The sequence below is a fragment of the Staurois parvus genome, unplaced genomic scaffold (assembly GCF_062004578.1).
Source record: "Staurois parvus isolate SC_StPar_1 unplaced genomic scaffold, SC_StPar_1.0 ptg000145l, whole genome shotgun sequence".
Lineage (NCBI taxonomy): Eukaryota > Metazoa > Chordata > Amphibia > Anura > Ranidae > Staurois > Staurois parvus.
In genome coordinates, this window is record NW_028317941.1 from 18,298,988 (window position 1) to 18,326,761 (window position 27,774).

The 27,774-nt window shown below is 40.6% G+C and overlaps 1 protein-coding gene across 2 annotated transcripts in view; it reads left to right on the forward strand.

Annotated features, from left to right (window-relative positions):
- The first annotated feature begins 633 nt into the window (after positions 1 to 633).
- Positions 634 to 27,774, forward strand: part of OTC (ornithine transcarbamylase) — a 96,383-nt gene continuing 69,242 nt past the window's right edge. Inside the window, exons 1-3 of one of the 2 annotated variants that reach the window (XM_089673914.1) lie at positions 634 to 870; positions 10,127 to 10,256; positions 16,685 to 16,766. In XM_089673914.1, the coding sequence (XP_089530040.1) occupies positions 797 to 870; positions 10,127 to 10,256; positions 16,685 to 16,766 (286 nt within the window). In that variant the 5' untranslated portion in view covers positions 634 to 796. The remainder of the gene's footprint in view (positions 871 to 10,126; positions 10,257 to 16,684; positions 16,767 to 27,774) is intronic. The other variant, XM_089673915.1, reaches the window with a different exon arrangement.

Sequence of the window (27,774 nt, forward strand, 5' to 3'; positions counted from 1 at the left end):
TCCAATGATGACATCAATTCAGGTGACCCTGGTGACAACCAGGAATTCCTTATCTTTGGGGGATTTCCTCTCACTTCCTGTTTTGAGTATGAGACATGAAGTGAAGGGAAATCTCCTCAATGGTGGCACAGATGGCAAACAAATACATGTGAATTAGGATAGCATTGTAAGCATCGTGAGGGCAGGGACTGATGTGAATGTACAATATAAATTGTCAGTGCTATATTAATACATGTAATAAATAAAAAAGTAGGCCGCAATATATGAGGTAGAGACAAGGCAGATTATAATAGGTAGAGATGAGACTTATATAAAGTCAGGAAATTTAAGACATTACACTGAAACAAAATTAGAAAGGGACATTAAAGCAGCTTTTATGACTAATAAAAGTACCAGATACAGACATACAGAGGTATCTGCTCTTATGAAGACTTTCACTTTTGAAAATTTAAACTGATATATTCAGAGAAAAGTGACATTACCTCCCTACAATCCTAATGGGCAGATGGCAATATGATAATCAAGGCTGAATGTTCTGTTATTTTTACAAGAATAAATGTTCACCACCATATTTGCACAGATAAGGTTAATATTACAAAAGACAACTAGCTGTTCAAAGAGTTCTTTCTCTCTTGTCCAGTACTGAGCTGGCACTTTGATCAGTTGGGAAATCACTGTGATTGCTCATACGCCTATGCAGAGCTAAGCTTTAAGTGATTCTGGATAAAACTACAAAACTTCTACTTTAAACTGAAAACTTGTTTTATTCAGTGGGAAGATCTGCAAGCAGCTCAAAATGCTACATCATATGAAAACCATGATTAATGTTTCATGGAGATATGGTAATAAGTGCATTGTTCGTTATTTTGGGTGAGTTGTATTTTTAATCTTCTTATTGATATATTTTTTTCTGTCATTGCTAACCACGGCAACCAATCAGCTTCTATTTTTCATTTTCAAAGCTAAACTGAACAAGCTGAGGTTACAAGCTCATTGGTTGTCATGTACAGCTATGCCAGTTTCTGTCTGTTCCAATTTTAGTAAATTCTTCCTGATGTCTGTCTTAAGTACTTTCTTCACTCCACAGGAAGAAGCATTTGAATCAGAAGTTCTGACATCAGTCTGATTGTACTTGCTATTTGTTATTTTAGATCAGTTGCTCAGAATATACTAAAGGCAGAAATATTGATAATGTACCGTAAACTCGAACTGGATCTTTTTATAAGCTCACTTTATTGTAATGTATACTGGAACTGGGTTTTTCAGTAATCACAATTACATGTACAAAATACTGGGACTGGGTTTTTCAGTAATCGCAATTCACCATACAGTATGCTGGGACTGGGACTTTCACTAAGCACAGTTCACTTAAAAAACAAATGGGACAGTTTTTTTGCAATAAACAGAGTTCACTGTGATGTATACTTTGCCTGGGTCCTTCAAAAAGCACAGTTCGCCTTGACGTATATATATATATATATATATATATATATATATATATATATATATACTTGAAATATATATATGTATATATATATATATATATATATATATATATATATATATATATATAAAATCGCAATTCACCATAGAGTATGCTCAGTATGCTGGGACTGGGACTTTCACTAAGCACAGTTCACTTAAAAAAAAAAAAAAAATGGGACAGAGTTTTTGCAATAAACATATAACCATCAAAGTGCCACGCTTCACTAAATTAATAAATGTTATATTCTAAAATTCTAAATATAGTACTGGTGCATTATCTAATCCTCAACATCATAAATGTAATGTTCATAAACATCAGTGTGTGGAAGTAATTCCAAAGAACAGTCCCAAAACTTCTTCAGGGGGAGGGTTTTGACGATACGACACTCGAGCTTTAGTGAGATGCAGTAATCATCAAGTGGCTGTATACTGAGCGTTGGACTAAACTTGATGTGCGATATAGCGTGGTGTGCTAAGACACTTTGCAAATGTGAGTTAATTTATTGGAAATTATTTATATAAATACATTTTAAAAGGATAAGCACTATGTTGGTGATTTTTCCTTATGTATGCATGGCTGAGGAGGGTCGATAGGAAAAGGAGGAGAGGTGGAAACAGAAGAGAACAGAGAGGTTCAGTTTCATCTGACCCAACTGGGAACATATATTAGTCAGGGGTGGACTGACCATTTGGAAACTCAGGCACTGCCCGAGGGCCCGGGGTGAGTAGGGGCCCCCATGAGATACCCCTGATACATTTTTCATAGGCTTTTTTGAGTTTGGGCAAAGACACAGGGGCCCCATGATCCCCTATTGCCCGGGGGCCCCATGAGTTGTCAGTCCGCCCCTGATATTAGTCCTATATTCAGAACATAAGCTCTATATAACCTCATCGGTTTGGTCATATATTCAAGGTAAGAGCACATCTGGAGTGGGGTGTCACCGTGTTGGAAATATTATTTTGGCACAAACAGTGGTGGAAGAAGTTCTTATGTTTGTCAAGTTGACTTATAACTGAAGAAGTTCTTTAAGTGGATATGGGACTGTCCTTTAGAAGTACTTCCACATACTGATGTTTATAAACATTACATTTATGATGTTGATGATTATACAGTATAATGCACAGTATTATATGTTGAATTATGGCATATACCATTTATTAATTTAGTGAATTGCTGCACCTTGATGGTTATATATGTATGTTAATAACACATTTATATGAGAGTGTGATTAGTGTGGGTGAATCAAATTATTGTTCAGATTTATATATTGATAGCAGCTCACAAGATTCACTGATTTTCACCTTGAAGTATACTGGGACTAGGTCTTTCAATAGACACTGTTCACCTGGAAGTATACTGGGTCTTTCAATAAGCATAAATCACTATTAAAAGAGTTTTTAAAGTTTGGGATTAAAAAAAATAATATTAATACTCACCTAGGGGGATGCAGCATCGATCTGATGCTGCATCTGTTCCCCACGAGCTCTGCACTGAGAACTGAGCAATCAAAGACTGCTGATCGCTCAGGTTCTCAGCATTCTGTGAGCAGAGAGCCGAGGACTGCCAGTCTCAGTGCTCATGGCCCCTCCCTCCTGCCAAGTGCCCCAGAGCAACCAGCCTGCTATGGAGGCACCCAAGCAGGCTCACTCCTGAGCCACTGCTCTGCATATCCATTCACACACAGAGCCACAGCTCAGCCTCACCCTGTCTCTTAACTCATTGGCTCACTGGCTGTGATTGACAGCAGTGGGAGCTAATGGCTCCAGCTGTTGTATCAGCCAATGAGGAGGGTGAATCCCCGTAGAGAGCCAAGGCTCTTGTGCACATTGCTGGATCACAATGGGGCTCAGGTAAGTATTAGGAAGGCTAAGGTGACTGCTACACACAGAAGGTGTTTTAGCTTCATGCATAGAATGCATGAAGGTAAAAAACCTTGAGCCTTTACAACAATTTTAACTATTACGTATGCTGGGACTGGGTCTTTCAATGGGCACAGTTCACCATGATATATGCAGGGTCTTTAAACAAGTTCAGTATGTGAAGCCTGAGATGATGTGGGTGGCCTCTTGCAGTTTTCATCCAAGCAACCCTGGATAGTGAGACAGGGAGTGCAGGGGCGAAAGAAAGGCACAAGTGCCAGGGTGTAGCTGCTGTGAGTAGGAACTTGAGAGTGCTGGTATCTGATGAGCAGAGGTTCAGCTGGTAAAGTGGTGAGGTGGCACCAAGTTCAGTGGATGGCATACACCAGAACGTACACAGAATCAGAGTCAGGAATCAGAATCAGAGTCAGGAACATATATACTAAACAGGCTGAAATGCTGTAATACTGACACTCAGTGGCTGAATATCTCCTTGCTATGGGAACTCTGCCAAACTGAAGACTCCATCTACCAAACCCAACTCTGATGAAGAAGGGAGCACCCTTCGAAACGCATTAGCTTTTGTCTCCCCTTTGGATTGACCTGTAACCCTGTGTGGATTATTGTTAACTTATGCCTGTTTTACCGCTACTCTTGTGAGTAAATTTTAAAAATAAAATAAAATTACTCATTGTTTATTGAGGTAATGCCCAAGGTTTGTGCGCTCTTTCTTCTATCCCCTTCTACAGTTTATCGAGCTTCCACAGCTTCATGATAGAGCTGCACAATCTTTGATCACCAGTGGATGAACACACTGTTATTAACGTTCGTTTGATCTGAGTCCTTGAGCGCAGGAGATAATGGATGTTTGGTGAAATATATAATAATATATGCTGGAACTGGGAACTTCAAAAACACAGTTCACTGTGATGTATGCTGGAACTGGGTCTTGTAGTAAGCACAGTTTACTTTAACTGCTTCAGCTCCGCTCTATAGCGGAAATGCTGCTACAGGGCGGCAGCTGTGCGCAAAATCACATATATAAATGTGATTTCGCATTTCCAGGTAGGGGGCATGTGTAAGGCACATGTGCGCCCTACCCGTGTCGCCATTTGCAGCTGTGGCTGTCAATCACTGGGTCCCAGCCAGTGATTACCAAGGATCTCTGATGGGAGGGAGAACTGTTAGTAAACAAAACAGTTCTCCTCCCTGTCAGCTTATGCACAGTGCTTTGCATGGCTGTGCACAGCACAGTCATGCAAAGCAGTGTGCTTACAGTGAAGCACAAACACAGCACACAGTGTAAAACAGCACACAGTTAACCCTTTGATCGCCCCACATGTTAACCCCTTCCTGCCCAATGCCATTAGTACAGTGTCATTGCTTTTTATTAGCACTGATCACTGTATTGGAGGCTTTTAAACTACATGTGGTTTTATGATAGAAGAGAAACTCAATTAACTGCTTATGAATTGCTTTTTGCTCCTGTTTTGTGGTAAATTTCATGACCTGATTTATCTTGCCCATCTGTTGACTTATCCTTAATGTTAAGGTCATATGGAAATGAAGAGGGTAGTCGATGCAGATGACATAAGCATATTGTCTCTGGACTGACCTTTAAGGCCAGCCAGCATTGCAAAACATTTAACTGTGCAGTTACATGTTTGAATTAGTAGACACTATTTTCAGTCTGCACGAAGACTAGAATACGGTCTGCTCAATTACATGAGAGAGAGAGGTTAAAAAGTACCTAAAAACAAAACTTCTTTTTTTAGTTTTGGATAGTTTAGAGAATGGTAAAAAAATGCCTGTTAGGTGACCCTTATTTGTTGGGGATGTTTTCCTTCGTTTTCTATCCTAAAGACAAAACATGTAGTGAGAACAATTTTTTCCCAAGTAAGGGGAAAAAGCTTTAAAGCGGTAGTAAACCGCTTTAAAGCAGTAGTGGCCTTAAAGATCAGTCCTGAGACAATATTCTTATGTCACCTGCATTGACTACTCTCTTCATTTCCATATGACCTTAACATTAAGGATAAGTCAACAGATGGGCAGGAAAAATCCGGTTATGAAATTTTTTTTTATGTACATTAACCACTTGCCTACAGGGCACTTATACCCCCTTCCTGCCCAGGCCAAATTTTCAGCTTTCAGCGCTGTCACACTTTGAATGACAATTGCGCAGTCATACAACACTGTACCCATATAAAATTTTTATAATTTTTTTGAGACAGATAGAGCTTTCTTTTGGTGGTATTTATTCACCTCTGGGTTTTTTATTTTTTGCTAAACAAACCAAAAACCACTAGGCAGCTGCCTAGGGTGCAATGCCACCTAGGGGTGCCTGGGAGTAGCACAGGCCTGCACTCTCTCTCTGTGTGGTACGCCGCCACATCATGAATGATCCTTCAGCTGAGAGGTAAAGTGGCAGAGGGGAGGAAGAAAGGACAGAGAAAGATGCCGTGTGTCTGGGGCCAGTATAGCAGCTGAGCTGCCGCTCCTTCCGGTGTTCCTCTTAGACTCAGTCCCTTACTGCAAGCCGGCTGGCAGCTGCTGATCACTGTGGAGTTCCAGCCCTTTTCTTCCCATTCATCAGCAGAGGCGGAGCTGTCTTACTCCGATGTCTCGTGTCTGTGTGAGCGTAATCCGGCCAGCCATTACATGTGTACCGTGTCAGTGAGTGATGACATCATCACGATCCCACAACCTGCTCTTCTAGTGCCTGCTGAGCCTGCTGATCTGTGTCAATGTTGGTGGTGGTGTGTTGTATCGGATCTGTCACTGTGTGGGATTGCTTTGTTCAGCTGCCTGCTGTCACAGCGTTTTATCTCCCCCCATTGCCTTGGGAATTCCAGCCTGGGATTTGTCAGGCAATGAGAGTGTGAATTTTTGAATGTGGATCCATCATCCTCCACTCACTACAATTCTTACCCTGCCACTGCCAGTCACAGATACAGTCTGTCTGTGACACTGATTTTGTCTTTAATATTGGTGCAGGTGGCGTCATATGGCACTTATTTTTGCAAATTAAAAGAAATTTAGCAATTTCATGTTTTGTTGATTTAATATTTTCTACTGTTTTTAAGAAGGTTTTTTTTGTTTCTTTTTTATGGGGGGGGCGCAAATAGCTGGTCTTGCCTAGGATGCAAAATAGTCTAGCACAAGCCCTGGTCACAGGTATGTAGAGGTCTACATACAGTACGTTTCCAATAGTGTCTTTGTTTCTGCAGTTATCTGCTTTAGGTATGGATGACAGCTGCTTCCATTCAAGCAGGTGAATAGAGCCTGTCGTTTTGGCAGAAAATCCCTTTTTTAGTGCAGAAAAACTGCCTAATTTGAAGTCCTGGAGTTATTAGTGCTTAGATGTATTCTATAATTTTAGTTAAGAAAGAAACAATAACTTTTGTGGAGCCAGAGATTATATGTAAAATTGGTCAATATCAGGACATCTGTGTTTAAAAAAAGAATCAGCCATGTTCTTATGATTCTTGTCATATGCCATTTGAGTCAACAGAACTTTACTATATCAATAGTCAAAGTACAGTCTTAATCTCAGGCCCATAGCAACAGCAGCATACACAACCTGCTCACTATGGTTTACAGTATATATCTTTTATTTAACATTTCATAATTTACTTTTTCATTTAAAGGCAGCATGCATATCAGTTTTTACCCCAACATACAGTAGTTTTTGCACAGAAGGCAAATATGCAAATATTCTCAGTGGATGCACATATCTTTTAATATGAACATGAAAAAATTATTTATACATATTATATATAGTGAAGTTGCACCGGGGGTTATTTTCGAAAACTGGAGAGTGCTAAATCAGGTGCAGCTCTGCATTACAACCTTCCAGCCACCGACATCCTAACAACCAATGACACCATGGATTGATCAGGAGCAGGTTGGGAGCCTGCACAGTATCCTTGTTTACATCTCCCCTACCCCTCTCCATCAGCACTGGGGTGACATTAGCAGAGAGAGGGAAAGAAACATTGATACTAGTCAGTACCAGTGTGCAAAGATGGATTTGCTTTGGAAGAATATATCACGTTGGGTGTCCTACATGTGTGGATGTTGCTGCGTTATGTATTAGTTTAGTTTAACATTTTAGAATGGGGTACCTTGAGATTGTGCAGCGGTTTAAAAGGTGTCTTGACTGAAAAAAAGTTTGAGAAAAACTGATCTAAACACAGAAAGAAGTGATCTGGAATGTATAGATGTTTTTACTTACCAGATAACTTCTGTATTTCATATAGTGAATTTCATGTAGATGATGGATGGATAAGGTCTCTCCTCGGGAATTCCCTAATTTTTATATGGATATACTGCATATGGAGAGTATTGATGTTGGGCCATTTCCCTTACTGAAGTGGACAAGTCCTTCTTGAGGCTTAGTAAAGATTGACACATGAATTAATTATACTTTCTAACCATTTATGAACCATTTAGGAAGTAACTTGTTTGTAGGTTCTCTTTGGTTAGTACTTATACTGTGTTCCCCCTGCTGAGCCTCTTGATGCCTCCCCCATAGCCTCGGATGACTTAGTCGGTCCATCCTTCATATCTTTTGTCAGGATGGATTTTCTTGTGCAATGTTCTAAGATACAGTTAGGCCTGTCTTAAGATAGTTACAGTCCTGAAGAAGCGGATTATTCATGAAACGAGTAGACGAATAATTACGACCTTATTAGCAATATTTATCTTTTTGCCTCAATAACCCCTTGAAGCTGATGTCACACACATATGTGGCCTCACAGAACTGGGCTTTTTTCAGTGGGGCCACATATTTGCATACCTGTCTTTGTGCTGGGAGCGCGCCGCACAGCGCACTCCCAGCACAAAGACCAGGGTGTCACTGAGAGCCCCGGGTCCCGTTTTAATGATCGGGACCTGGGACTCCCCATTGCGGGTCACATGATCGCTGTGATGCCCTCTCATTGGCTACCGCAGTGATCAGTTACTGTGAGGCCCGCCCCCTTTGTTTTTTTTACATTGTATCTCTCTCCTTGCAGAGAGATAAAAAAAACAACTGTAAAAGAAAGAAAGAAAGAAATATTAAAAAATAACTAGATCAAGGTTTGATCTAATTCAGTGCCAGGGTTAGTGTTTGGGTCAAGGTCAGGGTCAAAGGTATGGATTTTTTTTTTTTAAATAGGTATCAGTGTCAGTGTGTTTTAGGCAAAAAAAACCAAAATGTTATGCACTATTGTTATGGGGCTGTAGTACAGGTACAAACAAAAAATAGCATACACATATATGGTATCGCTGCGAACGTCAAGAGGTAGAACATTTATTTTGGGTTGTTCTGTGGTGGTAGGTTATGGTAGTAATAAGGAACAAACAGCTAAATTAAAAAAAATATATTTTTTTTTTACTCTTTTGGGACAGTTTTCCTTTGATAATAAAAAAAAATCAGGAGATAGCTATTACCATTTACCACCAAATGAAAGCCAAATTTGTCCTGAAAAAAACAAGGTATAATTCACCTGGATGTACAAAGTAGCTGTGATGATATGTATGGTTTTAATAACACATGTCACAGTTGTAATATTTTACTTAGGCTTTAAGATTTGTTTTACCCTTAGACATGAAGGGGTTAAGAAAACAATTGCTGCAAAAGTGATGGCAGAGCTCAATCTCAGTCCTGTAAAGACTGAGATTGAGCTCTGCAATAACTTTAGCAGCAGTTGTTTTCTTATTCCCGGTCACAATCCTGCACAATGTCCTTTTGTCTCTTTCGGTCAGTTGACCATGTCTACTATGCTTATGCTTATCAGACAACATGTTCCCAGAAACTGTATATGCCATCATAACCTTTGATACTGTACCTCGCGACATGGCAAATAAATTGGCAACTTCAGCCACAGAGGCATCAGCTAAGTGGGCACCAACAATTTGCTCTCTTTGAAGCTAAGTAAGTACTGACACGACTCCGTATTACTAGCAGCGCACACAGTGAATGACAAACGTGAGGCTGTCCACCTGTTATCTAGGTGTCTCATCACACAGCGGAAGCAAAAGAATGTGTGTATGTCATTGATGTTGTCCCTATGTTGCATGGCATGGTGCATCTATAGCATCTAGGCATGGTACAATGTACTGGGCACTAGAGTATAGTCTTGGGGTAATGTTTAATTTAAGATTGAGCACAGATAGGCTGATGCCTACACCTATTGAAGAGCATTGAGCATTAGCACAATCCCTGTTCTCAAACATGTAACCACTCTCTAGTGAGCAATATAAAATTCTTCCAAGGACTGTGCAGTGTACCATAATATTTTAGGCTCCAAGGTTCAGAGTAGTGCCCAAGGTAATTCTAAGTCTTAGCTGCACACTAGTACCCCACATTATGAGAGACTACCCTAAAACGAAGCCCTCCAGCAGCGAGCTGTCACTGCCGACAGGGCTTCCATCTTCACTCGGTCTTCATTCAGGGTTCGCAGGCTCCGGTTGTTTGACTGGTCAAGCCACGATTATGTCACTCCTACACATATGATCGGGAGTTATAGCCAGGTCACAGAGCTCTGAAGGAACAGTATCAGTATGTCATTCCTTCAGAGCACATGTGCTGCTGACGTCACCGGTTGCTGCTCACTGGAATATCTCCTAAATGGTGCACATTTAGAAGATATTCATTTTACCTACAGGTAAGCATTATGATAAGTACCAGAAACAAGTATACTACCACTTTAACAAGACATGAACACGTTGTCAGAAAGTGAAGTAAAACCATATATGTTTTACAGTATGTTTACCATAAATATAATTTTATTCACAGGTCTTCCCAAACTCATTCACAGTTGAAAGGACATGATCTATTAACCCTTAAAAACTACAGTGCTGAAGAAATCAAGTATCTTCTTTGGGTTGCAGCTGATTTGAAATACAGGATAAAAGAAAAGGGAGAGGTGAGAAATGGCAACAGAATGTTCTGTTACCACTAAACCATGGTTACTGAGAAAAGCATAGATATATTTGAAAACATCTCAAGATTAGGACTACTTTGTCTGAGCCTGTGCATGGTTTTCATTACAGATGACAAAATCATATTTTGTCTTGATGAAATTTAATAAGTGTAAAATGATATAGTCATTTTGATATTTGACTGTATGTCTCTGGATTTTGCAGCTGGAAGTACCACAATCTGTTTTCTCTAATTATGTCTGTCATAGAGATTTCAGAGTTTGCTGTCCAGTATCCTCCTCAGATATCTGTTCATGTTGTGAATCGCTTTCAAGTAAATTAACTCTTTGACACAGCGGAGGATCAAGATATTACATGAATTTCTGTGTGGCAGCTATGCTGGTCTGTCATTATTATAATAGCAATATGAGGACAATTTGAGAAAACATTATGTTTGTGGGCATCAATCCCATGCAGGTTAACACCCCACTCTAGTTCTGACAATGGAGGTCCAGTCACCTGGCTGTAAATCCCTTGCTCGGTTACCTTCTGCCTCTTCTGGAGTGACCTTTCTGAGCTGCTGATGGAGTGAAGCAGAGAGCCTTATCTTCCCTTGACAACCCAGGGAGTTGTGGAAATTAGGTGTTAATGGGACCCGTGCTTGCATCTGAGCATAGTGAGTAAATGGGCACTCTGCTACACTACATGGGATTGCAGACTCCATAAGTCCCCTTTTTCAACATTCCCCACACTGCTGAAGTCTGTATAATGTATTGTACATTCATACCACTAGAAATCAGATATTTAAACTACTTCAACAAAGAAGGCACACTTTTGCTAGTATTTTTGAATATAATTTATGGAAATACATATCAATACCAGCTATTGCTGCTCTTTCTTCCCCTCCATACTCAAGTTCCGCTGTCTCCTCTTGTCCCACTCCACAATCTGGGCTCACTTCTTTTTTCCCCTTTCTCCAAAATCCAGTCTCACAGTTACCTTCCTTATGCCCTAACACGTGTGGGAACAGACATCCTGGGAGCACATAACATCAGAGAGTGTGCCAGGGGGGCAGGACTGGAGAGAGGACATTGCTAGAGTAGTAGTATGTTGACAAAGGGACCATGTCACCGCTGACCCTTAGCTGTGGGTCCTGTGGCTTGGTGTATGATGGCCTTGGGTTCAAGGACTAGCATACTGTTGAGGAGTTGTCCCATATCTGTTGTACTTCTTAGAAGAGGGATAAAGGGTAGATGTGTGAAGATGTGTAATTGTGCTCTGCACCAGTAAGATTGCTGCATGATAACGTAAATGCTGATGATAATTTGCACTAAAGATCTGCCAGCATGTCAGTGTTTTAATTGAAAAAGAAAAAATTGCAGTAAAGTGTTGAAAACATCTGTGAGTGGAAGTTCCTTTATTTCTATGTGCGCTTGTGGTTGGGGATGTCATGTGTGGGCCTATAGCCGGGAGATGTTGGACCCAAGGCAGGTATATGGTGGCTCTTTCCAAGAAAGAGCTGCGTAAGACCTACGACAGCTTGGCACCAATTGCTGTCCAATCCAAGTCCCCAGCCCAGGAAGATGGCTTTTAACCCCAAAAAGCAATACAGTAATAAAATTCATAGTTTCTAAAAAAAGACCTGGTTTAAGAGGGAAGGATTTGGGTTTCTAGAGCACTGGGCTGAATTTTCATTGGGGTGCAACCTATATGCTAGAGATGGTTTGCACCTAAATGGAAGGGGGTCTGCTGTGCTGGGGGAGAGGTTTATGGGGAGGCTGGAGGAGTATTTAAACTAGGATCAAGGGGGAGGAAGAATTAGATTATATTGGGGTAGACAGATCAGACAGGGATCAGTTCCTATTGGTGGTTGGAATGGGGAAAGATGGGGGGAGAGCTATGGCAGATAACACTGTTCAACAAATTTTTTTTTTTTGCCAGTTTTGGAAACAAAAGGATCCATTTCTTAATGAATTTCACATTCTGAGTTCAAATATAACAATGAAATTTGTCAATTGGCTCTAGTTTTTCTGTAAACGGAAAGTTTTCTACTATAGGCGTAATGACTACATAATGCACAATAATTATATAGGTAGATGTCTTTCCACAAATATAAAGCAAGTGATATTGACTACATAACAAAGCCTAAATGGCATAATATTTTGCATAGGATTACCAAGAAAAATTATAGCCATAAGCTAAGTTGAATCATTTTAATACTTAGGATTCTCACTAGTTTTGTCTTCAGTTTGTGTCGGTTTTGCTTCTCTTGGCTTTTCTCTTGTATTCGAGGAAAGGGCTATCTCTTACAACTGCACGTGACTACACGCTTCAGGTTCTTCCTCACTTTACTCAACCACGAAGGATTCTGGTGCTTTAGGAATTGGTAGCCCCTCTCCATGAGGAACTGGACGTATTGCCGATGGAATATTTGGATAGTGCACAGATAACTTTTTCTTCTTATTTAGCCCTTTTACAATTGGAGGCACCATACAAAAGTAACAATTACTAACATGATCTGTTGGCTCTCTCCAAATCATTGGCACAGCGAAAGGCATAGATGCCTTTTTTCCATTCAACCATTGCTCCAGTGCCGTCCCACAAGAATTGCAGCATATATGTGGTGCCCAGCTCTTGTCCTGGTCTCCTATCTTGCAGCCAAAATACAAGTTGTAGGCTTTCTTAATCATTCCTGTTATCCTCCTTTTTTGTGAGATAAACGTTATTTCACCGCAGATATAGCAGAAATTATCTGCTTTATTCACACAAGTTCGAGGCATTACTGAGTAGCCTATATAAGCATAAAACGAAATGTAAAGACGCTGTCGAACTACAATCAGCTACAGATACTGCAGCTTTTATGCAGTGAAGTGATGCAATTAAAGGCTAATATTGCATCATCTCAGTATACATGCAATTTTCTATTGGTCACCAGTATCAATTGCGCAATATGCAGCTGAAGTTGCATCATAATTTTGAATGGCTTACGTCATTAGATGGGTGAATATATCATGGAAACTAGAGCCAATCAACATTTTTTAGGGTCATTTTCGTTTTCAGCACCCCAAAATTATGTAAGATTAGCTAATTTTATGCCCAAAACTTTTTACCTGTTGAACAGTGTAATAAGAAGGTTCCCATATTGCAATCAACCATTGGAATTCGTACCATTTGTACAAAAATAAAAAATATGCAAAATACGTGTGCACAAGGTGCAAATTAATTAAATTGTTTGTTCACCAATGCCAGAAGTCTGCCAAGCAAAATATTTGAGTTGGAAGCTTAGGGACAGGAACAGAACTATGATTTAATTGGTATTGCTAAATCGTGGCTTCATTCCTCACATGACTGGGCCATTAATATTCCTGGCTATGTTCTGTTTCGGAGAGACAGGGTAAATAGGAAAGGTGGTGGGTTCTGTCTCTATGTGAGAAGTGATCTCAGAGCGAGTGTGAAAGAGGACTTAGTTGAGGAAGAGTGTGATGAGGCTGAAGCATTATGGGTGGAACTGCACTTGGGGGTGCATACTACAAAGGTAATCATTGGAGTTTATTATAGGCCTCCCAGTGTTAATAAGGAGGTGGAGACTCAGCTTCTTGCACAGATTGAAAGGGCTGCAAGGGCTGGGACAGTGACAATAATGGGGGATTTTAACTACCCAGAAAATGACTGGAGTAATGGCACTGCAGGAACAGTTAAAGGGCAAAAATTTATACACCTACTACAGGACATGTTTATGGTACAGTTCATAGAAGCCCCAACTAGGAATGATGCTCTGCTGGACCTGTTAATCTCAAACCATGCAGAGCTTATTGCGAATGTCCATATAAAGGAGAGGGAGTCCTAGGATAGCTGAGACTCCAGTGCACATTGCTGGATTGAGAGGGGGCATAGGTGAGTATTAGGGGGGATGAGGGAGCTGTAAGTTTCTTACCTTCATGCATAGAATGCGTAAAGATAAAAAACCTTGAGCCTTTATGACCCCTTTAATGTATACTTTAAAGAGGCCATAAAGGCTCAAGGTTTTTTATCTAAAGGCAAAACTTTTTCTTTTTAGTTTTGGAGAGAGTAGACAACGATTAGAACCCCTGTCAGTGTTTATTGCTGTCTGTACCCTAGTTAAGCAGATACACACTGTTTATTTGTCCAGTTTACCATTATCAATGAAATATAATAGAGGGAAAATCTTCCAATAGGGACACTAGTTCTGGTGACTTAGGGGTCCCCAAGGAATTCCCTTAACCACCTCCAGCCCGCCATATAAGGTAATGACGGCACAAGGCGGTTCTCTTGTTTTGTCTGGGAGGACTTCATATGATGATCTCCCACTCTAACTGCGCATGCGCGGCTCCAGGGGCACGTAGCGCGGCGATCGGTGGTGCGCTGTGTCCCTTGGACACAGCGGATCACTGATCAACAAAAAGAGCTGAAGATGTCAACTCGGTCATGTGATCAGCTGTGTCCAATCGAAGCTGATTGCATGTAAACAGGGAGATGCCGGTTATCGGCATTTCTCTCCTTACCAGCTGTCACGCTGACAGCTCGTGAGGAGTGGAGAGCCGGTAATCAGCATCCCTCAGAGGGGACATGTACACTGATCATCAGGGCACTGATTATCAGTGTGCCCTGATGATCAGTGTAGCCCCAGCAGTGCCACCTGTCAGTGCCCATCAGTGCCACCTGCCAGTGCCCATCAGTGCCTCACCAATGTCACATATCAGTGCCTACCAGTGCACATCAATGCCACATATCAGTGCCCATCGAGCTGCCTTTCAGTGTCATCTATCAGTGTCAGTCAGTGCCACCTATCAATGCCAGTCAGTGCCACCTATCAGTGCTGCCAATCAGTGCCACCTATCAGTGCCAGTCAGTGCCGCCTCTCAGTGCCAGTCAGTGCCGCCTATCAGTTCCACCTAACTGTGCCATATATGAGTGCTGCCTTTCAGTGCCCATCAGTGCCACCTACCAGTGCCTCCTCATCAGTGCCATTTATCAGTGCCCATCAGTAAAGCATATCAGTGCCCATCACTGCAGCCTCATTAGCGCACATCAGTGAAGGAGAAAAATCACTTATTTACAAACTTTTATAACAAAAACTAAGAAAAAACATTTTTTTTCAAAATTTTCAGTTGTTTTTGGTTTGTTTAGTAAAAAATAAAAACCCAGAGGTGATTAAATACCACCAAAAGAAAGATCTATCTGTCTCAAAAAAAAGGATAAAAATTTCATATGGGTACAGTGTTGCATGACTGCGCAATTGTCATTCAAAGTGTGACAGCGCTGAAACCTGAAAATTGGCCTGGGCAGGAAGGGGGTATAAGTGCCCCGTAGGCAAGTGGTTAATTTGCAGGGATTTCCTCTCACTTCCTGTTTGGCTATGGGACAGGAAGTGAAGGAAATCTCCCCAATGGGACACAGATGTCAAAAAAATATCCTCTCTTGCTCTATCCAAAATGAAAAAAAAAGGTTTTGCCTATATTTCTACTTTAATCACAGGGCTAATGACCTTGACTAGTAAAAAAGAAATTGTTCTGCAAGCAGCAGATTTTTCCCTATTTGTCAGTGGGCTTAATAAGTGATGAAGATGAATATATATTTGTGTAGCGCCCACGAGTGTACATAGTTTGTTGGTGTAGTTCTCCTGTACCTCCCCCTGCTCTAGAAGCTTGGAGAAGTTTCTATAAGCCAGTGGGTGGGGGCCAGGAGGAACTGATCTGCATATTCATGTGAGTCTGACAAACCCCAGGCAGGAAGCCTGGCAGTGTGGTAGACTGGCCAATAAAAAACTAGAGAGCCCGATTAGCAGGGGAGTCAGTTTGAAGATGGAATACTAAGGAATTTTGCTAGAGGGAGCTCCACTGCCTTACAGTCCACCACGGAAGGACAGCCTGTTAGCCTGGAAGGAAACCAGCCCAGCAAAAACCTGAAAGTAGTTCAGCCAAAGCTGCAGGACACAAGGACAGTGTTAGTGCCTCTTCAACCCCAGGGCCTACAGAGACTGTGTTGCTGATCCATGAAGAGACTGATGTCACTGCAGAGGGAGCAGAAAGTCCAGGATCCTACATTTTGTGAAGTTTGTCCTTGTTTGTATCAACTCAAGTTGGGCATCCCATATACCCCATATATAGACCTTATCCCATATATCCCATATAGACCTTATCCAAGTTGTTTATCCCCAAATAAAACAACAATAACAAGCCCATGGACTGGTTACTGACTATGAATGCAAGTTGGAAAATGTCTGTTGACTGGCTGTGCAGGACATAAAGGGGTCACAAAACCAGCGGCTCACAAGGGGACTGCATTTGCAATAATAATGTAATAAGCTTGTCATTGCATATTTATACTATACTGTATATAACATATTTGTGCAGCTTGTCTTTTGTTCTAACTCTGAAACAGCCAAACCCCCAATGTACTTTTTATTTTCTAGTATCTGCCACTGCTTCAAGGTAAATCTATTGCTATGATATTTGAAAAGAGAAGTACAAGAACCAGACTTTCTACAGAAACTGGTAAGAGTTGTTATTTTATTTCTAATGCAGATGTCTCAATTGTCTTTAGCCAGTGGCTTACAGCCTTTATGTTTTTCAAAGCAACATATGCCATTGCTCAGTACAGCCTCCTAGCATGTGCTTAGTGGCTGTCTTTTGTAACATCTATTATTCAGGCAATATACCAACCTCATGGTATTAAATGATATATTGTATCTTTAATTTTTGGTTGGTACTGTCACAGTATCAACATGGGGTTGGGGTAAGGGGGACAAACTGATTACACACTGCATTGAATCAGTATCCACAACACTGCACAGTCACAGTACTACTGTGAACACATGGATGTGAATGTGTCCCATAGGAAACCATGTTAAATGAATTGTAGTGTAAAAATGCACAGGTGTTTACAATGTACTTATATAGAACTGTCAATATATATATATATACAGTATATATATATATATATATATATATATATATATACTGTGTATATATATATATATATATATATATATACTGTGTATATATATATATATATATATATATATTAATATATATATATATATAAAACATTCACATCAGTCCCTAACCCTCAGGGAGTGTACAATCTAAAGTCCCTAACTTACATTCATACATACACATACTAGGGCCAGTTTTAGACAGAAGCCAATTAACTTACCAGCATGTCTTTGGAGCGTGGGAGGAAACCCAGAAGAAACCCATGCAGGCACAGGGAGAACATGCAAACTCCAGGTAGGTGGTGCAGTGGTTGGGATCTGAACTGACGACCTTTGTACTGCCAGGTGGAAGTGCTAACCATTTAGCCACGGTGCTGCCCTACTGATCTACTCTGATATACTCTTTCTTCTGATTATCTGTCTCAGATTATATTTTTACTACCTATTGCTTTTTTCAGTCTCCTGTCCATACTATATTGCCAAAAGTATTGGGACACCTGCCTTTCAATGCACATGAACTTTATTGGGTTCCCAGTCTTAGTCCGTAGGGTTCAATATTGAGTTGGTCCACCCTTTGCAGCTTTAACAGCTTCAACTCTTCTGGGAAGGCTGTCCACAAGGTTTAGGAGTGTGTCTATGGGAATGTTTGACCATTCTTCCAGCAGCGCATTTGTGAGGTCAGGCACTGATGAAAGACAAAAAATCCTGGATCGCAGTCTCTGCTCTAATTCATCCCAAAGGTGTTCTATCGGTTTGAGGTCAGGACTCTGTGCAGGCCAGTCAAGTGCCTCTACCCCAAGCTCGCTCATCCATGTCTTTATGGACCTTGCTTTGTGCACTGGTGCGCAGTTCTGTTGGAACAGGATGGGGCCATTCCCAAACTGTTCCTACAAAGTTGGGAGCATGAAATTGTTCAAAATGTCTTGGTATGCCGACGCCTTAAGAGTTTTCTTTATTGGAACTAAGGGACCAAGCTCCACCCCTGAAAAACAACCCCACACCATAATCCCCCCTCCACCAAACTTTACACTTGGCACAATGCAGCCAGGCAAGTACTTACTGTTCTACTGACAACCGCCAAACCCAAACATATCCATCGGATTGCCAGACAGAGAAGTGTGATTTGTCACTCCAGAGAACACGTCTCTACTGCTCTAGAGTCCAGTGGCGGTGTGCTTTACACCACTGCATCCGACACTTTACATTGCACTTGGTGATGTAAGACTTGGATGCAGCTCATTGGCCATGGAAACCCATTCCATGAAGCTCTCTACGCATTGTTGTTGTACTAATCTGAAGGCCACATGAAGTTTGGAGTTCTTTATTTATTGCCTCTGCAGACAGTTGGCGACTTCTGCACACTGTGCACTTCAGCATGTGCTGACCGCGCTCTGTCATTTTACGTGGCCTACCACTTCTTGGCTGAGTTGCTGTTGTTCCCAGTTGTTTCCACTTTGTTGTAATACCACTAACAGCTGACTGTGGAATATTTAGTAGCAAGGAAATTTCATGGATTGACTTATTGCACAGGTGGCAACCTATCATGGTACCATGCTTGAATGCATGGTACCATGATAGGTTGGTACTCTTTTATTTAAATCACCTTTTTGTGGACAAATTTTTTTATCCTGTATAACTCAAAAGTTTAAACACTTGGGTTTTCCATCATGTTTGTTCCGAACATTCCTACAAACTGGTTGTTTTTAGCAAAACATTATCAACATGTTCCAAGATTCTTCTTCCTAATTTTCTAATTGTATTTCCCACATAGAAAAGGGTTCAAGAGTAGCTTGCTACATACATCACTTTGATGGTTTGGTGAAACTAAAGTTATAGAATGATTTTATTTTTATTAATTCTGATATTTTTTTTTTTTGTAAATTCTTTCATATTACAATGACAGCAGTGGAAAAATCCCACTGGTCTTTGAGGTAACTATGAGACTAGTTTTGCTATTTCTCATTTGTCCTTTTCTAGATGTCCCTTAGATTTTTAGCTTGCCTGTATGTCACATTGGGATTTTTGATAATATTTGCTTCAGGTTCTTATCTTTCAACAGGATACACCAGTATATTTCAGAATACTAAAAACCTTTACAGACTGAGATGAATATAGCATAGTGTCTTCACTTTTTTCTAGCAAGGATTCCCAAATTATCTCTTCAACTTTTTAAAAATATACTGTATTACTATATCTTGCTTTGGATATCCTCTTTCTGAGAATCCTTTGTACAATATTTTACTACAAAATCTTCTGAGGAACTACACTTTACACACATAAATTATCTTGTAGGAATTCCCATTTTCAAGGACTTAGGATGATGACTTTCCCAGGTTAATAGGCTGTTTGTAGAAGTAGACTTTCTAGAAATAGTAATATTTATTCCATCGTTCTCATCTTTTCTGATCAACAAATTCTAAAAATAATTGGGTTTTATGTGTCTGAATGACCTTGGTACATAAACTCATATAATTTTAATGATGTATTGTACTTTATTTGGCTCATATATTCTATAACAGTGGTTCTTAACCTGGGTTCGATCGAACCCCAGGGGTTCGGTGAGTCAGTCTCGGGGGTTCGGCGGAGGTGACCCACACCCGACTCATATGATTTGTGATGACATGCCCCGCTTGTCCATCATTGGCTGCAGGTGGTCACGCAACATCGCTTAGCCCAGTGGTCGGCAAGCCGCGGCTCTTGTGTGCCGGGCGCCCGCTCCCCTCCCTCCTCTCGGGCGGCAGGGACTCAAATGCAATGATTGGCCAGTCTCGCTGCCACTCACATCCTGATAGCCAGTGATTGGCTGTCAGGATGTGTGTAGGCGGGGTAGCGTGACGAACGTGAGAGGAGCTAGGCTCCTCTCACAGTCCGCCCTGAAGACCGGAACGGCGCGGGAATACAGCGAGAAGAACGCGCGGAGCAAAGGTAAGTGAATTGACACAGGGGGGACTTGGGGACTTAATATGGGGGATGAATTAATATGGGGAATTAATTACTATAGGGGGGATGAATTACTATATGGGGGATGAATTACTATATGGGGGATGAATTATTATATGGGGGATATATTACTATATGGGGGATGTATTACTATATGGGGGATGAATTACTATATGGGGGATGTATTACTATGGGGGATGAATTACTATATGGGGGATGAATTATTATATGGGGGATGAATTACTATATGGGGGATGTATTACTATATGGGGGATGTATTACTATATGGGGGATGAATTACTATATGGGGGATGTATTACTATGGGGGATGAATTACTATATGGGGGATGAATTACTATGGGGGATGAATTACTATATGGGGGATGAATTACTATATGGGGAAGGAATTACTATAGGGGGGATGAATTACTATATGGGGGATGAATTACTATATGGGGGGATGAATTACTATGGGGGATGAATTACTATGAGGGATGAATTACTATGGGGGATGAATTACTATGGGGGATGAATTACTATATGGGGGATGAATTACTATATGGGGGATGAATTACTATGGGGGATGAATTACTATATGGGGGATGAATTACTATATGGGGGATGAATTACTATGGGGGATGAATTTTCATACCGTTTGTTACAACATATCTTTGCGAGCAATCCTTTTCGAGGATGCTGGACATAAAGACGAAGAAAAGGAACAGACTTTGTTGCGAAAATGACATGAGAGTGGCACTTGCCAAGGTAATGCCGCGCATTTCTGAACTGGCCTCTGAAAGACAACAGCAGAAGTCACACTGATTTGCGGTAAATATTCATTATTTTGTTTTTGTGTGAAAATCATGTTTTAATGGTTTTGTTCTTTGTTCTTAATGGTTTTGTTCATTTTGTGCACCTATGTATAAATATATACCTATGTTTTGAATTTTAAAAATCATATTTTATTTTTCCAATTAAGAAGGGTTCGGGGGATGCGCATATGAAACTGGTGGGGTTCAGTACCTCCAAAAAGGTTAAGAACCACTGTTCTATAATAATGTGCTCATGAGTCAGGGACCTTTGTTATACTGGAACCCAAACAAAACAGTACATTACCCTTTCAAAGAACAAAATCTCATTTGTGAGTAACTAAAAAGAAAATATTTTGTCATCCTAAACTGGGATGACCGAAGGCTACCTTATGAAGCAAAGAAAGGGGGTACAAATGTTTTAATTTTTGTAAGGAGTAAGTAAATCAATAGTTTTACATTTTTTTAATAAGGTACAGCTTCTTCAAAACAGTAACCCGTAGCAACCAGACTTCAACTCTAAGCAGTTTGAATCGAAACCTTTGAACTATTTTGATTAGCTGATAAAGATTACTGTACCTTACACAATGTTCTTTACCTTAATAAATACACATGCCATTAGTATTCAGTGACATAAAATAAAGGTTAATAGAACTCATGAATGTAAGGTAAGTTAAAGGATTGTTAGAGTTGAAAAGAAAAAAAAACTATAATAATAATTGCCAGCACAATATGTGCCTCATGTATAGCTGTGTTAAATTATTATTTAGGTTGCAAAGTATGGCAATTCTACAGTTTGATCACTTTGCATAGTAAACGAAAACCAGCCTGCCTACAATGCTAGCCTATTTCTGTTTATGTTATGGGCAATTGTTATTCTGATTTTCTCTCAACTGAAAAAAAAATGTCACTTTGGGTTACAGGCAGATGTTTTACAAATACCCTGTTCACCTACAGGGAACCATAATGTTTTATGTAAAATTTTGTTTCATTTTTATTATATTCACCTTTTTATCTATAAGAAGCTTATTGACATAGAAGACAACAAATAATACAATTATATAACAAAAGGGGATACCATTCTCTAACCCTGGAGCAGGGAGAACAAAGACTTAGTACATTGATGCCAATTGGTAAAACAATATCACATTCCTGATATATCAACGAAGAAAATAAAACTATAAAGCAAAAAAAAATTCATACTCTCCCAACCTTCCCCTGTCCCTGTAGGCACCCAACCGAATTAATTAGTATAGTACCAACATAGGGAATCCCCTAAAAGAACGGAAGAGATATTGTGTAACCTATACTGACCTATACTAATGCAGGCCATAGATGGGGAGAAAAACTGCAGATTTTTCTTTTAAAAAACGAAAAATCGGTTGTTCAAGTGGCCGACGTTACCATCAATGGTAAAAAAAATCGGCCAATTTTCTACCCGTCTAGAGCCGGCAAAAAGTGTCCCTGCAGAGAGCTCTGCTATTTCTTTGACAGTTCTCTGACAGTTCCTTGACATTTATAGAAGTTGCAACAATGTATCTATTTGTTTCCATTTAGGATACAGATGTTTTTATTCGGAAACAAATAGATACAATGTTTCAACTGCTGTAAATGTCAAGGAACTGTCAGAGAACTGTCAGAAATAGCGGAGCTCTCTGCAGAGACACTTTTTGCTGGACTGGAATTCTTCTTATTTTCATCCTACTTCTTCTTCTTCTTCTTCTTCTTCTTCTTCTTCATCCTTAACCTCTTCTTCTTCTTCTTCTTCTTCTTCTTCATCCTCATCCTCATCCTCTTCTTCTTCTTCTTCATCCTCATCCTCTTCTTCTTCTTCTTCTTCTTCATCCTCATCCTCTTCTTCATCCTCATCCTCTTCTTCTTCTTCTTCATCCTCATCCTCTTCTTCATCCTCATCCTCTTCTTCTTCATCATCCTCATCCTCTTCTTCTTCTTCTTCTTCTTCATCCTCATCCTCTTCTTCTTCATCATCCTTATCCTCTTCTTCTTCTTCTGCATCCTCATCCTATTCTTCTTCTTCATCATCCTCATCCTCTTCTTCTTCATCATCATCCTCATCCTCTTCTTCTTCTTCTTCTTCTTCTTCTTCATCATCATCCTCTTCTTCATCCTCATCCTCTTCTTCATCATCCTCATCCTCTTCTTCTTCTTCTTCTTCTTCATCCTCATCCTCTTCTTCATCTTCTTCTTCTTCATCCTCATCCTCTTCTTCCTCATCCTCTTCTTCTTCCTCATCCTCATCATCATCCTCATCCTCTTCTTCTTCTTCTTCTTCTTCTTCATCATCCTCATCCTCATCCTCTTCTTCTTCTTCATCCTCATCCTCTTCTTCTTCTTCTTCTTCTTCTTCATCCTCATCCTCTTCTTCATCCTCATCCTCTTCTTCTTCTTCTTCATCCTCATCCTCTTCTTCATCCTCATCCTCTTCTTCTTCATCATCCTCATCCTCTTCTTCTTCTTCATCCTCATCCTCTTCTTCTTCATCATCCTTATCCTCTTCTTCTTCTTCTGCATCCTCATCCTATTCTTCTTCTTCATCATCATCCTCATCCTCTTCTTCTTCATCATCATCATCATCCTCTTCTTCTTCTTCTTCTTCTTCTTCTTCATCATCATCCTCTTCTTCATCCTCATCCTCTTCTTCTTCATCATCATCCTCATCCTCTTCTTCTTCTTCATCATCATCCTCATCCTCTTCTTCATCTTCTTCTTCTTCTTCATCCTCATCCTCTTCTTCCTCATCCTCTTCTTCTTCCTCATCCTCATCCTCTTCATCATCCTCATCCTCTTCTTCTTCTTCTTCATCCTCATCCTCTTCTTCTTCATCTTCATCCTCATCCTCTTCTTCTTCTTCATCCTCATCCTCTTCTTCTTCTTCTTCTTCTTCATCCTCATCCTCTTCTTCTTCATCCTCATCCTCTTCTTCTTCATCCTCTTCTTCATCCTCTTCTTCATCCTCTTCCTCTTCTTCTTTTTCTTCTTTTTGTCTTCCTCTTGCAGGTCACTGCTCATGCGCAGATTTTTTATCGGTAAAAAATCGGCCGATTTGCCCACTAATTGCCGCGAAAATCGGCCGATCGGCAAAATCGGCCGATTTTTTTCCAACTTTACCGAAAAAAAAAAGGCCAAAATACCGAAAAACGGCCGACCAAATCACCCACTAACGATCCGAAAATCGGCCGATTTTATTTTCGGCCGAAAAATCGGCCGATTTTCGACCCATCTATGGCCTGCATAACACTATATTGACAAACGTATTGGGACACCCCTCCAAATCACTGGATTCAGGTGTTCTAATCGCCTCCATGGCCACATGTGTGTAAAATCAAACACCTAGGCATACAGACTGCTTCTACAATCTTTTGTGAAAGAATGAGTCACTCTCAGGAGCTCAGTGAATTCAACCATGGTACTGTGATAGGTTGCCACCTGTGCAATAAGTCCATCCATGAAATTTCCTTGCTACTAAATATTACAACTGTTTGTGGTATTATAACAAAGTGAAAACAACTGGGAACAGCAGCAATTCAGCCATAAAGTGGTAGGTCATGTAAAATAACAGAGCGCGGTCAGCGCACGCTGAAGTGCATAGTGCACAGAAGTTGCCAACTGTCTGCAGAGTCAATAGCTAAAGACCTCCAAACTTCGTGTGGCCTTCAGATTAGCACAGCAACAGTGCATAGCAAGCTTCATGGAATGGGTTTCCATGGCCAAGCAGCTGCATCCAAGCCTTACATCACCAAGTGCAATGCAGAGCATCGAATGCAGTGGTGTAAAGCACGCCGCCACTGGACTCTAGAGCAGTAGACACATGTTCTCTGGAGTGATGAATCACGCTTCTCTGTTTGGTAATCTGATAGACTTGTCTGGGTTAGGCAGGAGAATGGCACTTGCCTGATTGCGTTGTGCCAAGTGTAAAGTTTGGTGAAGGGGGGATTATGGTGTGGGTTTGTTTTAAGGGGTTGGGCTTAGCCCCTTAGTTCCAATGAAGGGAACTCTTAAGGCATCAGCATACCAAGACATTTTGGACAATTTCATGCTCCAAACTTTGTGAGAACAGCTTGGGTATGGCCCCTTCCTGTTCCAACATGACTGCTCACAAGTGCACAAAGCAAGGTCCATAAAAACATGAATGAGCGAGTTTGGGGTGGAGGAACTTGATTGGACTGCACAGAGTCCTGACCTTAACCCGATAAGGGAGAGGTGAGGATGTAGGTAGAGGAAATAGAAAGAAGAAACGGAGCACAGAAAAGTGGCGTGGATCACCAAGAGTTTCTGTCAGTCTTGCCAAAGCAGCTACACAAAAGACTGAGACTGAGCTTCATCCATGGAAATTAAATGTGAAGCCATGCCAGGTCCCCCCGGGGGACAGGAAACTCCAGAAAATGCTAGAAGATATGCCATGGCAATTGGCATCCTCCTGACTCCCCTTCCCCCCAGAGTCATCCAGCACTCCCCAAGTCAATGGCACCATCTTTAAAAGACCTGGATATTTGCAACAACCATGTAAACCATAAGGCCAAGCCCTGTTATCTTGCAGAAGACATGACCTGAATATACTGAGATGTAGTTTTGAAGTGGATCCAACAGGCCCACGTTTTCATGAAGGAGGACATTCCATCCTGCGCTACATGAATCAGTTCCTCCATTTCTTCTGTTTTATTCAAGCACAAGAACCACTTCCGGACTGTAGGCGCATGTGTCTCCCTCCAGTGAATGGGTATGCACATCCTGCTGATCATGTGTGCAGTGAGAGATTTTGCATATATCCAAGATGTTCGTAGATTCAGATGGAGAATATATTGTTCAGGCATAAAGTCCAGGTTGGAGCCTGTCACTCAAGTGACATGATCATAAACCTGTAACCAGAAGTGGCATAGTCCTGCGTATGACCACCATATGTGGATGAAAGAACCTTCTTTTGTTTGACAGCACCAACAACGGTCTGAAACTGATGGTGACATTTTGTCAAGTGTAGGTACTTTGTACCAACTCGTATGTATTTTGTAGGCATTCTCCTAAATGCTAACATTAAAAAAAAAAAATCACATACAGAACAGAGAGCAAATTCTGTGTGAAACGTCTGGAACAGATACTCTTAAAAGGCTTAAAAGGTCTAATACGAGCCTATTTGCATTCAGAGGATTGTAAATAATGTTGAATTTGGAAGTAGGACCACAGGAGGATAGAGGCCTCTAGTAAGCAAGCCAGTAAAGCAGTTTTGTCAAGGATATTGTCATACATACAGACATACCAGTGGGGGGGGGGGGGATCTGGCCACCTTTCCCTCAAACAATTCTTAGACAAACCAGGTTCAAAGTCTAGGTACAGTCGAAGTGGTGTAAGGAGACCTGAAATGGAGGAGATCCCACAGGTAGAGCAGGCTGCCCAGAAATTACACAATGTTGCTCACAGCAGAGGAAAGATGGACTTCCAATGACATGATCTTATCCGCTGGATGGATGCCAAAAGGGCTTCTACAAATGGCTGCTCCAGGCCCACTCAATCCTTGCATGTTTTTTAACCTGACCAATCTGCCAGTCTAGCTAAGTGGATGGCCCAATAATATGTTTGAATGTCCAGCCCACCTTTGGATTTGGGAAGGGAAAGATATGTGAGACAGATACTTGGGGCTTTCGTGTCCCCCCAAAAAAACTCGGGAAAGCCATGACTAAGGAAAAATGGGGGAAACTGTCCTGGGTGTATATTTAAAATTATTGCCAATATAGAAGTCATCTGCTTTTATTGGACAGTTGAAAAGTTCTTAAGTATGGAGATAAAATACGGAAAGCTGGTAGATATTTTTATGATGGAGGGGATGTTACCATGGTTATGTGAGATAATATGATATTGATAGGGAATGTTTTAATGTTGCAACGAGACATTATTATTATTATTATCATTATTATTGTTGTTGTTTTTATTTTGTTGTGAAGGATATATTTGCATGGCTTAGGGGCAGCAGGCGATTATTTAAGGTTGATATGATAATGGGACCCAGAAAAATGGTTTTAGATATGAACACTTTTTTGTGGGGGATTTACTGTTGGATTAAAGTGCTCATAGTTGGAGATATTATTGGGAAGCTGAGCCATATATCTTTGGTGCTGCAAGGTGAGTTTGTATTGCTGGAAAAAAGTTATTGTGATTCTTGTGATGAGGGATTATTATCATGGTAAATCATTTACATGGCGGCAACCATCCAGCACTTCTTTGTCCTCCAAATTATCCCTATATTTTGTCATGGCCTGAAAAAAAGATCACAATTTCAATGCAGACAAATAGGGGTTTATTTACTAAAGCTGGAGAGTCCAAAATCAGACTCCCTTCTGCATAGAAACCAATCAGCTTCCAGGTTTCATTGCCAAAGCTTCATTAAACAAGCTGAGGTTAGAAGCTGATTGGTTTCTATGCAGAAGGGAGTCTGATTTTGGACTCTCCAGCTTTAGTAAATAAACCCCATAATGTCAACCCTTACACTAATGTTAATCTTAAACCTAATGCTAACCCTAAGAGCTTTAGCACTGCATTATGGTGCATTAACAAATGAGTTGCCAATGTACCACAACACAACCAAAAATGGACTTGCACTATTTTATCCAAATGCAGTGTAACACATTGCACAATATATGTACTGTGTTGGGCTGCAGAATTAGTGCATTGTTCTTTATGGCATTAGTTTTTTGGGTGCCTTTTACATTTAATGGCAATACAACAGAAGACACTGCACTGAGGTATGTGCATAGCCCTGCCTTTTGGTAACTGAATTGACCTGTGATATAGGCATCCAATGGCCAGACA